The sequence below is a fragment of the Salvelinus fontinalis genome, chromosome 1 (genome assembly GCF_029448725.1).
Source record: "Salvelinus fontinalis isolate EN_2023a chromosome 1, ASM2944872v1, whole genome shotgun sequence".
Taxonomy (NCBI): Eukaryota; Metazoa; Chordata; class Actinopteri; order Salmoniformes; family Salmonidae; genus Salvelinus; species Salvelinus fontinalis.
The window spans coordinates 90,271,998-90,286,175 of NC_074665.1; the positions used below are offsets into that span (position 1 = coordinate 90,271,998).

Sequence of the window (14,178 nt, forward strand, 5' to 3'; positions counted from 1 at the left end):
GTATGATATTGACAGTGGGATACTGACAGTAGGATATTGACAATAGGATGATGACAGTAGGATATTGACAATAGGATGATGACAGTAGCATATTGACAGTAGGCTGTAGGACAGAATGATATTTGCACAATAAACCTGTTTTTTTAAGCACAGGCAAGGGATTTTACCTCGAAGCCCCTCATACCCCCCTTAGTGAACTGAGCGTCAACTCTACCTTTGACCTTACCCCATCAACACAGTCATTATTTGAGTGAGTGAGTGAGCGAGCGTGTATATTAGCCATGCCAGAATGCTTCTCTGTGGTGCTCTCTCTGAGCTGACATCAGGGAAGGGCACGGCAGGGCCTCACAGTAAAATGTAACAGGTAACATCCAATGGGAGGAGGGCCACAGCAACATTGTGACCGGCTCTGTCCAATGGGAGCAGGGCTTTGGCAGGGTCAGGAATTGTTTACAGCTCTCTCTTTCACACTCAGCAATGCTGTGGAATCATTCTGCTGCTAGATATAAAATGGAAGCTTCAGTACTGCTGGTTCCTGAGAATGATAAACCTACACAGAACCCTATGGAGTATCAACACGTGACTACATCCTCCTCTCCTATTGATGTGGTCTCAAATGTCTTGGTGCTCTGGGCTGTGTTGTAACTAGTACTGTCATCTGACTCTGTGTTTCTCCTCCAGGGCCTGGCTGGTAACCAAAGGATCAGTCCATGCTCCACTCTGACCAGCAGCACAGCCTCCCCCCCGGCCGGCTCACCCTGCTCCACCCTGCCCAGGGGTAACCAGGATAACAAGAACCACGCCTACGGATCTGTCTCAAGCCCCACCTCCACCCTGGAGAGCCGGGACAGCGGCATCATCGGTGAGGGGGATGGACTATATACACACACACACGCATATGCACATCGTAAGATACGCACACACGCATACACACTCAAAACACACACACACTCAGAACACACACTCAGAACACAAAACCTTGTTTATTCCTTAGAGAGAACAGGACAGTATTTCAGAGAACAGTATATCAGTCGGATAGCTTTTCATGTGTAGTATACTACAGACATTTACATGACTGGTTGTGTCGTTGGGTCATCGAGCATGGTCGTAGCAAAGGCAACCCTAGCCCTGGATCATGACTCTCATTGGACGAAGGGGTCTTCTGTATGTTTTGTTGTTGTTAAGAGCCCTGACTCTTGGTCTGAACATTAACATGCAACACTTGCGTTACGGATTTGGAAGCAAAAGGACCTTATCTTTCATATTAGCGAGTATTAATTTTCTAAAAAACTAAATGTTAAAACACACCTTTATAGGGTTAGTGTTCCCACACGGCTATATCTCCATGTTACAGTGCATGTTTACTGAAGACAGACGGAAGACAAAGGGACGACCTGTGTTAGTTAGCTATCTACAGTAGCATGTTCCGAACACCTATGTGTAATGGAAGAAGGTCACCAGAAACGTGTTGTCACTGAAATATACTATCGGCTAAAACTGTGATAAAACCGGTTAAAACGTAGTACAGTAAGTGTGTATTTTGCATTTGTGAATTTTTTTGGATGTAATATGAAAGTTAAGGGCTTTATATTACAGACCTATATCCATCCTGCCCTGTCTTCAAAAGCCAAGTGAACAAACAGATCACCGACCATCTCGAATCCCACCGTACATTCTCCGCAATGCAATCCGGTTTCTGAGCTGGTCACGGGTGCACCTCAGCCACGCTCAAGGTCCTAAACGATATCATAACCACCATCGATAAAAAAACAGTACTGTGCAGCCGTCTTCATCGACCTGGCCAAGGCTTTCGACTCTGTCAATCACCGTATTCTTATCGGCAGACTCAACAGCCTCTAATGACTGCCTCGCCTGGTTCACTAACTACTTCCCAGATAGAGTTCAGTGTGTCAAATCGGAGGGCCTGTTGTCCGGACCTCTGGCAGTCTCTATGGGGGTGCCACAGGGTTAAGTTCTCGGGCCGACTCTGTTCTTTGTATATATCAATGATGTCGCTCTTGCTGCTGGTGATTCTCTGATCCACCTCTACGCAGACGACACCATTATGTATACATGTGACCCTTCTTTGGACACTGTGTTAACAAACCTTGAAACGAGCTTCAATGCCATACAACACTCCTTCCGTGGCCTCCAACTGCTCTTAAACGCTAGTAAAACTAAATGCATGCTCTTCAACCGATCGCTACCCACACCCGTCCGCCTATCATCACTACTCTGGACGGTTCTGACCTAGAATATGTGGACAACTGTAAATAGCTAGGTGTCTTGCTAGACTGTAAACTCTCCTTCCAGACTCATATTAAGCATCTCCAATCCAAAATTAAATCTAGAATCGCCTTCCTATTTCGCAACAAAGCCTCCTTCACTCAAACTGCCAAACATACCCTCGTAAAACTGACTATCCTGCCGATCCTTGACTTTGGCGATGTCATTTGCAAAATAGCCTCCAACACTCTACTCAGCAAATTGGATGCAGTCTATCACAGTGCCATCCATTTTGTCACCAAAGCCCCATATACTACTCACCATTGCGACCTGTATGCTCTCGTTGGCTGGTCCTCGCTACATATTCATCTCCAAACCCACTGGCTCCAGGTCATCTATAAGTCTTTGCTAGGTAAAGCTCCGCCTTATCTCAGCTCACTGGTCACCATAGCAACACCCACCCATAGCACGCGCTCCAGCGGGTATATTTCACTGGTCATCCCCAAAGCCAACACCTCCTTTGGCCGCCTTTCTTTACAGTTCTCTGCTACCAATGACTGGAACAAATTGCAAACATCACTGAAGCTGGAGACTTATATCTCCCTCACTAACTTCAAGCATCGGCTGTTAGAGCACCTTACCGATCGCTGCAGCTGTACACAGCCCATCTGTAAATAGCCCATCCAACCAACTACCTACTTCATCCCCATATTATTATTTTCTTTCAGCTCTTTTGCTCACCAGTATTTCTACTTGCATATCCTCATCTGCACATCTATCACTCCAGTGTTAATTGCTAAATTGTAATTACTATGCCACTATGGCCTATTTATTGCCTTATCTCCTTACTTAATTTGCACACACTGTATACAGATTTTATATTATGTTATTGACTGTACATTTGTTTATCCCATGTGTAACTGTGTTGTTGTTTGTGTCGCACTGCTTTGCTTTATCTTGGCCAGGTTGCTGTTGTAAATGAGAACTTGTTCTCAACTGGCCTACCTGGTTAAATAAAGGTGAAATAAAAATAGAAAAATAAAAAATAAAATGTTTCTGGAACCCGAATCGCAATTGAGAATCGATTCACGTTTAGATGGAGTATGTATCTGTTTTGTCTTCCAGAGACAGTCTATGTTAGGCTCCTTAAGAGTACATCTTCGGCTAAGGCAACCCTTCCTTCACTCTGACCCCTGACCCCTCTCCTCTACTCCGGTTGTTCCTTCCTTCCTTCCAGCCACCCTGACTACCTACCCTGAGAACGCTGAGCGTGGGGGTAAATACAGTGAGGGGAGTTTCTCGCGGGGCAGCAACCTGAAGCTGTGGCAGAGCCAGAAGTCTGGTATGGATTCGTTCCTGTACCGTGTGGACGAGAACATGGCTGCCTCCACCTACAGCCTCAACAAGATCCCAGAGAGACACCTGGACAGCATGTCCGCTCACTCCATCCCTCTATGCCTCATGCCTCGCCCTAACTCTGTCGCAGGTGAGTCAAATTAAAATAAAATGAAATTGAATTTGTCACATGCGCCGAATACAACAGGTGAAATGCAAAAAAGTGTTAATAAAGTATTTACAAAAATGACCTGAAGTGAAAAAAAAGGAAAAAAGAAAAGAAAGTGACAATGCATGGATAATAAACAGAGTAGCAGCAGTAAGTGTTAAGTAAAAAATAGAACAAATAATTGAACAGCAGCAGTAAAATAACAATAGGGGGGCTATATACAGGGGGCACCGGTTAGTCAAGGTAATATGTACATGTAGGTAGAGTTAATTTGACTATTCATAGATAATAAACAGAGAGTAGCAGCAGTTTAAAAGAGGGGTCTGGGTAGCCCTTTGATTAGCTGTTCCGGTGTCTTATGGCTTGGGGGTAGAAGCTGTTAAGAAGCCTTTTGGACCTCGACTTGGTGCTCCGGTACCACTTGCCGTGCGGTAGCAGAGAGAGCAGTCTATGACAGGGTGGCTAGAGTTTGACAATTTTTAGGGCCTTCCTCTGACACCGCCTGATATAGAGGTCCAGGATTGCAGGAAGCTTGGCCCCAGTGATGTACCGGGCCATATGCACTACCCTCTGTAGTGCCTTGCGGTCGGAGGCCGAGCAGTTGCCATGCCAGGCAGTGATGCAGCCAGCCAGGATGCTCTCTATGGTGCAGCTGTAAAACCTTTTGAGGATCTGAGGACACATGCCAAATCTTTTCAGTCTCCTGATGTGGAATAGGCTTTGTCATGCCCTCTTCACGACTGTCTTAGTGTGTTTGGACCATGATAGTTTGTTGGTGATGTGGACACCAAGGAACTTGATGCTCTCAAACTGCTCCACTATAGCCCCATAGATGAGAAAGCTCGGTCCTCCATTTCCTGTAGTCCACAATCATCTTCTTTACCTTGATCACATTGAGGAAGAGGTTGTTGTCCTGGCACCACACGGCCAGGTCTCTGACCTCCTCCCTATAGCCTGTCTCATCGTTGTCGGTGATCAGACCTACCACTGTTGTGTCATCGGCAAATTTAATGATGGTGTTGGAGTCGTGCCTGGCCGTGCAGTCATGAGTGAACAGGGAGTACATGAGGGGACTTAGCACACACCCTTGCGGGGCCCCCTTGTTGAGGATCAGTGTGGCGGATGTGTTGTTACCTACCCTTACCACCAGGGTGCGGCCTGTCAGGAAGTCCAGGATCCAGTTGCGGAGGGAGGTGCTTAGTCTCAGGTTCCTTAGCTTAGTGATGAGCTTTGAGGGCACTATGGTGTTGAATGCTGAGCTGTAGTCAATGAATAGCATTCTCACATACAGTAGGTGTTCTTTTTGTCCAGCCATAACCAGCCTTTGAAAGCACTTTGTGGCTACAGACGTGAGTGCTACGGGTCGGTAATCATTGAGACAGGTTACCTTAGTGTTCTTGGGCACAGGGACTATGGTGGTCTGCTTGAAACATGTTGGTATTACAGACTTGGTCAGGGACAGTTTGAAACTGTCAGCTCATGCTCATGTCCTGGTAATCCGTCTGGCCCTGCGGCCTTGTGAATGTTGACGTGTTTAAAGGTCGGCTACAGATAGCATTATTACACGTTCATATGGAACAGCTAATACTCTCATGCATGCTTCAGGGTTGCTTGCCTCGGAGCGAGCATAGAAGTTATTTAGCTCATCTGCGTAGTTGTTGATGAAGTTCGCTGCACTCGCCACAAGTCCTCATGGTTCATGTGTAACCTGTGCTTGCTTGGGCAAGCTCTCTTTTTGATGGGAGGCATTAGACCGATCTCCTTGTATGACTGGTGGAGGTCAGGTGAGTTTTACTGATGCTGAAAGACAAATTCCAGATACAAATATTTTGGATTTATTATACAATAGATAGCCATAACCACAGTCAGACACACCTGACTGACTTGATGGGTAATGTAATGACCTGGTGAAGTGGAGTCTTTTGTTTAGACATTCTATCTTAACAATGAACCATAATCCTAATCCATAGAGTACTAGCAAAATACAAACCGATTGAATAGGTTCGATGTTAGCTAGTTAGCTAGCTAACATTAGGCTTTAACTAACAATGCAAAATGGCATTCTGAGATAACGTTACTACAGACAGATCATAAACGTAATGTTAACTAGCAAGTCAGCCATCTAAGGTCAACTAGCTTGCTAGCTAACAGTAAGCTTTAACTTTGGGTCTTTTGTTTAGACATGCAGCTCGCTAGCTAACTAAACAATGAACCAACATAATCCCAATCCATAGAGTACTAGCAAAATACAAACCGATTGTCATAGTTAGCTAAAGTTAACCGAATAGGTTCAATGTTATTTAGTTAGTTAGCTAGCTAACATTAGGCTATAACTAGCCATGTGAAATGGCATTCTGAGATAACGTTACTACACAGAGATCATAAATATAATGTTAACTAGCTAGCCAGCCATCTAACGTCAGCTAGCTGGCATCTGGCACACTCAGACGAGAGTGCTCTGAAATGGATACTTGCATAGTTGAGTCTTTTGTAAAAGGTTTCTACACAATACATATAAAAAAAGCCACGTTAGACAGGATTACCTACACAAACTGACCAGCTGGAATAGACAGAAGTGTGCTATATGGCGGACCAATCCAAACACATCTCTCGGCATGTCCAACCTACTGTCACGCTGTTATAAATTATTCGGGAGACAGATGCAGGAATGTGTTTTTATTTTTATTTTATTGTACCCAAATTACGGCGTGTCGTGTAAAGGCAAGGAGACTAAGACCTAACAAACACTATACAAAAACACAAGGTTGAAACCAAAACAAAATAGCGAGGAGTAACTCGAATAGATAACACACGCGCACAATGATTAACACACGGGACGAGACCCGTAATCACCTGCGCAATCCACAAGGGCACGAAAGCCCAATACACACAGCACAGGTACTCACACGCACCAACGGACATTGTAACAATAATCGACAGCCCAATGGAAACCAAAGGGCACACTTATACAAGTACTAGTCAGTGGGAATAGGGGACAGGTGTGCGAATGAAAGTTCCGGAGGGATCCGTGACACCCTCTCATTATCTCAGCCAATCATATGTAGCGGGAAGGTTGCTGGCTTTTTCTGTGGCTTAACCAAAAATGCTGGTTAACTAACAATTTTAATCGTATTTACAGATGCCAAAAAATCGATTTCGATTTTTTTGTTAAAGTTTAAGTTCAAACAGCTCTCCTGTAAAGTAGTGACCCGCAACATATGCCTAGTTTCCTGAAACAAGTCACATATAACCTACACATATATCCTAACCTTTGACCTTTGACGTTGACCTACAGATTAACCTTGACTGTGACCTTATGAAGTGTCCTTCCTCCCCCTGTTTCTCTAAACAGAGCAAGAGAATGATGACAGTTATTTGTTTGATTCCGGGGAAAACATGTTTATTTTGCACATTCTGTTCTCTTATCTCCATGTTGAGGCTGCAAGTCTAAAACCAAGTGTTCTGAAAACTCCCTGGCATGTGTGTGTAAATAACAGAGTGCAGAGTTGTTTTCTTCAAAGGCTTTTAGCCAAAACACATTGAGGAGAAGGGAACATTACGTGGAAAATTGATATGCGTATCGAATTGTGACAATTATGGCATGCCTCAAATAGCTTATTCTCCAAATGGCTAAATGCATCTTAAAAAATGACATAACAGGCTGCCGTTCCTGACTGATCTTACTCTATCATCGTCTTGCTATTCAGAGCAGAGGCATTCATGGGAGATGAGCTGTATTAACGAGCGTTCCCTTCAGGTTGTCATAACTCTCCTGTGAAGGATCAGGTTGGGTCCGCTCCAGATCAGTGGGTCCACTCTACAGAGTGCTCTCTCTCGTAGAGCGGGAGAGCAGTTTTATGGGCGTTCATAAAATACGCTGCCTCTATGCTCTGGTGTGTTCGAGTTGGATTGTAAACTGTGGAACACAGAGAGACCCTTGGACATCAAAAGTTTGAATAATTAAACAATATTTATATTTTTGAGAATGTAGTAATTGTCCGTGGACACTTAAGGGACAGTCATGTCAAGTGTGTTTACGTTGGTGATCTCATGAAGGACAGGAAACACACTTAACTGTATCTCTTTCCCAGCTGTCAGGTTTACATCTAAATATTGTGAAACGTTCACTACCTTTCAAAAGTCTGGGGTCACTTAGAAATGTCCTTATTTTTTAAAGAAAAGCACATGTATTTTTTGTCCATTAAAATAACATCAAATTGAACAGAAATACAGTGTAGACATTGTTAATGTTGTAAAAAAATATATATTTAATTTTACTAGGCAAGTCAGTTAAGAACAAATTCTTATTTTCAGTGACCTCTGTCTATAGTACCTCTATCTATAATACCTCTATAATAACTATATATGTAATATCTCTGTCTATAGTACCTCTATCTATAGTACCTCTATAATAACTATATATGTAATATCTCTGTCTATAGTACCTCTATCTATAGTACCTCTATCTATAATACATCTGTCTATAATACCTCTATAATATCTCTGTCTATAGTACCTCTATCTATAATAACTCTATCTATAATGTCTCTGTCTATAATGTCTCTGTCTATAATGTCTCTGTCTATAATACCTCTGTCTATAATACCTCTGTCTATAATACCTCTGTCTATAATAACTATATATATAATATCTCTGTCTATAATATCTCTGTCTATAATATCTCTATCTATAATGTCTCTGTCTATAATACCTCTGTCTATAATAACTATATCTATAATATCTCTGTCTATAATACTCCTCATAAAGGGAGCGGGAGATTGGGCGAACATCACATTTTAGAGGAGACAGTAGCATTCAGTTTATTTCTGAAATGCGTTGTGGGATAGCTGGCTGGACTGTGCATTAGTACATCTAATGTTACCATCACATCCCCATTGAGGCTGTGGTCTGACGTTGAAGATGTCTTGTTCTGACTGGCTTGGCGGCTGCAGCTCACACACACACACACACACACACACACACACACACACACACACACACACACACACACACACACACACACACACACACACACACACACACACACACACACACACACACACACACACACACACACACACACACACACACACACACACACACACACACACACACACACACACACACAAACTCTTCTAATCCCATTGAAGATGCAGTGGCCCCAGAGCAGAGCTGGTCTCCAGACACAGCAGTGTCAGTGTGAAGGCTTTCTCTCCATGAATAAGATATTTGTCTGCAGAGTTAATTAATCCACAGGGTCTGGGTGGCATCTGGAACAGCCCCGCAGAGGGAGGGGAACAAGTCCATGGAACAGTCATTCAGAGGGGGTTGGGGGACAGTTCCATGGAACAGCCATATTGCATCCCTACCTTCCGCCCTCCTCTCTAACCTTTACTGTGAACTAACTCACCCTGGCTTGACAGCCAAACCGCCTCAAGATGCTGGCATGAGCTAATATAATGCTGTATGTGATTCAAAGCTAACAGTTTCTTTCTCGCCTCTCCTGCTTTGTCCCCACCTGCCCGCTTCATACACACCCTCAGCCACCAGCTGGGCTCAGCTGGAGGACGTGGCCTACCTGGAGGATCAGAGACACACTCCGCTGAGCATGTCCATGCACATGAACCGACAGAACACACACACCGGGGCAGGACGCGCTCAGACCGACCTCAGAGGTAAAACAGCAATGCTATAGCCCTTCAGGAGTGACAGGTCCCAAATCATACCGTCTTGCACATAGGGCTCTGGTCAAAGGGCACAATATAGGGAACTGTCTAATCTGCAGATATAACAGACATGGACAGACACCTCTCTCCTCAGTCTAGATATAATACACATGGACAGACACCTCTCTCCTCAGTCTAGATATAATACACATGGACAGACACCTCTCTCCTCAGTCTAGATATAATACACATGGACAGACACCTCTCTCCTCAGTCTAGATATAACAGACATGGACAGACACCTCTCTCCTCAGTCTAGATATAACAGACATGGACAGACACCTCTCTCCTCAGTCTAGATATAACAGACATGGACAGACACCTCTCTCCTCAGTCTAGATATAACAGACATGGACAGACACCTCTCTCCTCAGTCTAGATATAATACACATGGACAGACACCTCTCTCCTCAGTCTAGATATAACAGACATGGACAGACACCTCTCTCCTCAGTCTAGATATAACAGACATGGACAGACACCTCTCTCCTCAGTCTAGATATAATACACATGGACAGACACCTCTCTCCTCAGTCTAGATATAACAGACATGGACAGACACCTCTCTCCTCAGTCTAGATATAACAGACATGGACAGACACCTCTCTCCTCAGTCTAGATATAACAGACATGGACAGACACCTCTCTCCTCAGTCTAGATATAATACACATGGACAGACACCTCTCTCCTCAGTCTAGATATAACAGACATGGACAGACACCTCTCTCCTCAGTCTAGATATAACAGACATGGACAGACACCTCTCTCCTCAGTCTAGATATAACAGACATGGACAGACACCTCTCTCCTCAGTCTAGATATAACAGACATGGACAGACACCTCTCTCCTCAGTCTAGATATAACAGACATGGACAGACACCTTACTCCTCAGTGAGTGACATGGTCTGCATCCCAAATGTTACCCTATTCCCTATATACCTGGATCAGGTAGCTTGTGCTCCTTACTTCTCACAGAGAGCTAGAGAGAGAGAGGGAGAGAGTGGAGGGACAGAGAGAGTGAGTGTGGCGGAGGAAGGGAGAGAGTGTGGGGGAAGGAGGGAGAGAGAATGGGAGAGAGAACAAATTGTCTGCCACAAAAGTAGGAATGTTCACGACTTGACATTGCTTAATTACTATAGAGGGTTGTTGTGCAGTCACATGGTAACCAGATGCTGAAGCGTCCTCCTGCACTATACTAGAGGGTTGTTGTGCTAGTCTGATGGTAACCAGATGCTGAAGCGTCCTCCTGCACTATACTAGAGGGTTGTTGTGCAGTCAGATGGTAACCAGATGCTGAAGTGTCCTCCTGCACTATACTAGAGGGTTGTTGTGCAGTCAGATGGTAACCAGATGCTGAAGCGTCCTCCTGCACTATACTAGAGGGTTGTTGTGCAGTCAGATGGTAACCAGATGCTGAAGTGTCCTCCTGCAATATGCTAGAGGGTTGTTGTGCAGTCAGATGGTAACCAGATGCTGAAGCGTCCTCCTGCAATATGCTAGAGGGTTGTTGTGCAGTCAGATGGTAACCAGATGCTGAAGCTTCCTCCTGCATTATACTAGAGGGTTGTTGTGCAGTCAGATGGTAACCAGATGCTGAAGCGTCCTCCTGCAATATGCTAGAGGGTTGTTGTGCAGTCAGATGGTAACCAGATGCTGAAGCTTCCTCCTGCATTATACTAGAGGGTTGTTGTGCTAGTCAGATGGTAACCAGATGCTGAAGCGTCCTCCTGCATTATACCAGAGGGTTGTTGTGCTAGTCAGATGGTAACCAGATGCTGAAGCGTCCTCCTGCATTATACTAGAAGGTTGTTGTGCTAGTCAGATGCTGAAGCGTCCTCCTGCACTATACTAGAAGGTTGTTGTGCTAGTCAGATGCTGAAGCGTCCTCCTGCACTATACTAGACGGTTGTTGTGCTAGTCAGATGGTAACCAGATGCTGAAGCGTCCTCCTGCACTATACTAGAGGGTTGTTGTGCTAGTCAGATGGTAACCAGATGCTGAAGCGTCCTCCTGCACTATACTAGAGGGTTGTTATGCTAGTCAGATGGTAACCAGATGCTGAAGAGTCCTCCTGCATTATACTAGAGGGTTGTTGTGCTAATCAGATGGTAACCAGATGCTGAAGAGTCCTCCTGCACTATACTAGAGGGTTGTTGTGCTAGTCAGATGGTAACCAGATGCTGAAGAGTCCTCCTGCAATATACTAGAGGGTTGTTGTGCAGTCAGATGGTAACCAGATGCTGAAACGTCCTCCTGCATTATACTAGAGGGTTGTTGTGCTAGTCAGATGGTAACCAGATGCTGAAGCGTCCTCCTGCATTATACTAGAGGGTTGTTGTGTTAGTCAGATGGTAACCAGATGCTGAAGCGTCCTCCTGCATTATACTAGAGGGTTGTTGTGCTATTCAGATGGTAACCAGATGCTGAAGCTTCCTCCTGCATTATACTAGAGGGTTGTTGTGCTAGTCAGATGGTAACCAGATGCTGAAGCGTCCTCCTGCACTATACTAGAAGGTTGTTGTGCTAGTCAGATGGTAACCAGATGCTGAAGCGTCCTCCTGCATTATACTAGAGGGTTGTTGTGCTAGTCAGATGGTAACCAGATGCTGAAGAGTCCTCCTGCACTATACTAGAGGGTTGTTGTGCTAGTCAGATGGTAACCTGATGCTGAAGCGTCCTCCTGCATTATACTAGGGGGTTGTTGTGCTAGTCAGATGGTAACCAGATGCTGAAGTCTCCTCCTGCATTATACCAGAGGGTTGTTGTGCTAGTTAGATGGTAACCAGATGCTGAAGCGTCCTCCTGCATTATACTAGAGGGTTGTTGTGCTAGTCAGATGCTGAAGCGTCCTCCTGCATTATGCTAGAAGGTTGTTATGCTAGTCAGATGGTAACCAGATGCTGAAGAGTCCTCCTGCACTATACTAGAAGGTTGTTGTACTAGTCAGATGCTGAAGCGTCCTCCTGCATTATACTAGAAGGTTGTTGTGCTAGTCAGATGGTAACCAGATGCTGAAGCGTCCTCCTGCACTATAGTAGAGGGTTGTTGTGCTAGTCAGATGGTAACCAGATGCTGAAGTGTCCTCCTGCATTATACCAGAGGGTTGTTGTGCTAGTCAGATGGTAACCAGATGCTGAAGCGTCCTCCTGCACTATACTAGAGGGTTGTTGTGCTAGTCAGATGGTAACCAGATGCTGAAGCATCCTCCTGCAATATACTAGAGGGTTGTTGTGCTAGTCAGATGGTAACCAGATGCTGAAGCGTCCTCCTGCACTATACTAGAGGGTTGTTGTGCTAGTCAGATGGTAACCAGATGCTGAAGAGTCCTCCTGCACTATACTAGAAGGTTGTTGTGCTAGTCAGATGGCAACCAGATGCTGAAGCGTCCTCCTGCACTATACTAGAAAGTTGTTGTGCTAGTCAGATGGTAACCAGATGCTGAAGCGTCCTCCTGCACTATACTAGAGGGTTGTTGTGCTAGTCAGATGGTAACCAGATACTGAAGCGTCCTCCTGCATTATACTAGAGGGTTGTTGTGCAGTCACCTGGTAACCAGATGCTGAAGCGTCCTCCTGCACTATACTAGAAGGTTGTTGTGTTAGTCAGATGGTAACCAGATGCTGAAGCGTCCTCCTGCACTATACTAGAGGGTTGTTGTGCTAGTTAGATGGTAACCAGATGCTGAAGTGTCCTCCTGCACTATACTAGAGGGTTGTTGTGCTAGTCACATGGTAACCAGATGCTGAAGCGTCCTCCTGCACTATACTAGAGGGTTGTTGTGCTAGTCAGATGGTAACCAGACGCTGAACCATCCTCCTGCATTATACTAGAGGGTTGTTGTGCTAGTCAGATGGTAACCAGATGCTGAAGCGTCCTCCTGCATTATACTAGAGGGTTGTTGTGCTAGTCAGATGGTAACCAGATGCTGAAGCGTCCTCCTGCATTATACTAGAAGGTTGTTGTGCTAGTCAGATGCTGAAGCGTCCTCCTGCATTATACTAGAGGGTTGTTGTGCTAGTCAGATGGTAACCAGATGCTGAAGCGTCCTCCTGTACTATACTAGAAGGTTGTTGTGCTAGTCAGATGGTAACCAGATGCTGAAGCGTCCTCCTGCAGTATACTAGAGGGTTGTTGTGCAGTCAGATGGTAACCAGATGCTGAAGCGTCCTCCTGCACTATACTAGAGGGTTGTTGTGCAGTCAGATGGTAACCAGATGCTGAAGTGTCCTCCTGCAATATGCTAGAGGGTTGTTGTGCAGTCAGATGGTAACCAGATGCTGAAGCGTCCTCCTGCAATATGCTAGAGGGTTGTTGTGCTGTAAGATGGTAACCAGATGCTGAAGCTTCCTCCTGCATTATACTAGAGGGTTGTTGTGCAGTCAGTTGGTAACCAGATGCTGAAGCGTCCTCCTGCAATATGCTAGAGGGTTGTTGTGCAGTCAGATGGTAACCAGATGCTGAAGCTTCCTCCTGCATTATACTAGAGGGTTGTTGTGCTAGTCAGATGGTAACCAGATGCTGAAGCGTCCTCCTGCATTATACCAGAGGGTTGTTGTGCTAGTCAGATGGTAACCAGATGCTGAAGCGTCCTCCTGCATTATACTAGAAGGTTGTTGTGCTAGTCAGATGCTGAAGCGTCCTCCTGCACTATACTAGAAGGTTGTTGTGCTAGTCAGATGCTGAAGCGTCCTCCTGCACTATACTAGACGGTTGTTGTGCT

General features: G+C 45.0%; 1 protein-coding gene across 5 annotated transcripts in view; it reads left to right on the plus strand.

The window, feature by feature from the left end:
• LOC129863576 (protein TANC2-like) overlaps positions 1-14,178 on the plus strand; it is a 589,624-nt gene that overhangs the window by 428,430 nt on the left and 147,016 nt on the right. For all 5 annotated transcript variants that reach the window (XM_055935646.1, XM_055935654.1, XM_055935661.1 and 2 more), the window contains 3 exons: positions 682-862; positions 3,464-3,712; positions 9,274-9,405. In XM_055935646.1, the coding sequence (XP_055791621.1) occupies positions 682-862; positions 3,464-3,712; positions 9,274-9,405 (562 nt within the window). The remainder of the gene's footprint in view (positions 1-681; positions 863-3,463; positions 3,713-9,273; positions 9,406-14,178) is intronic.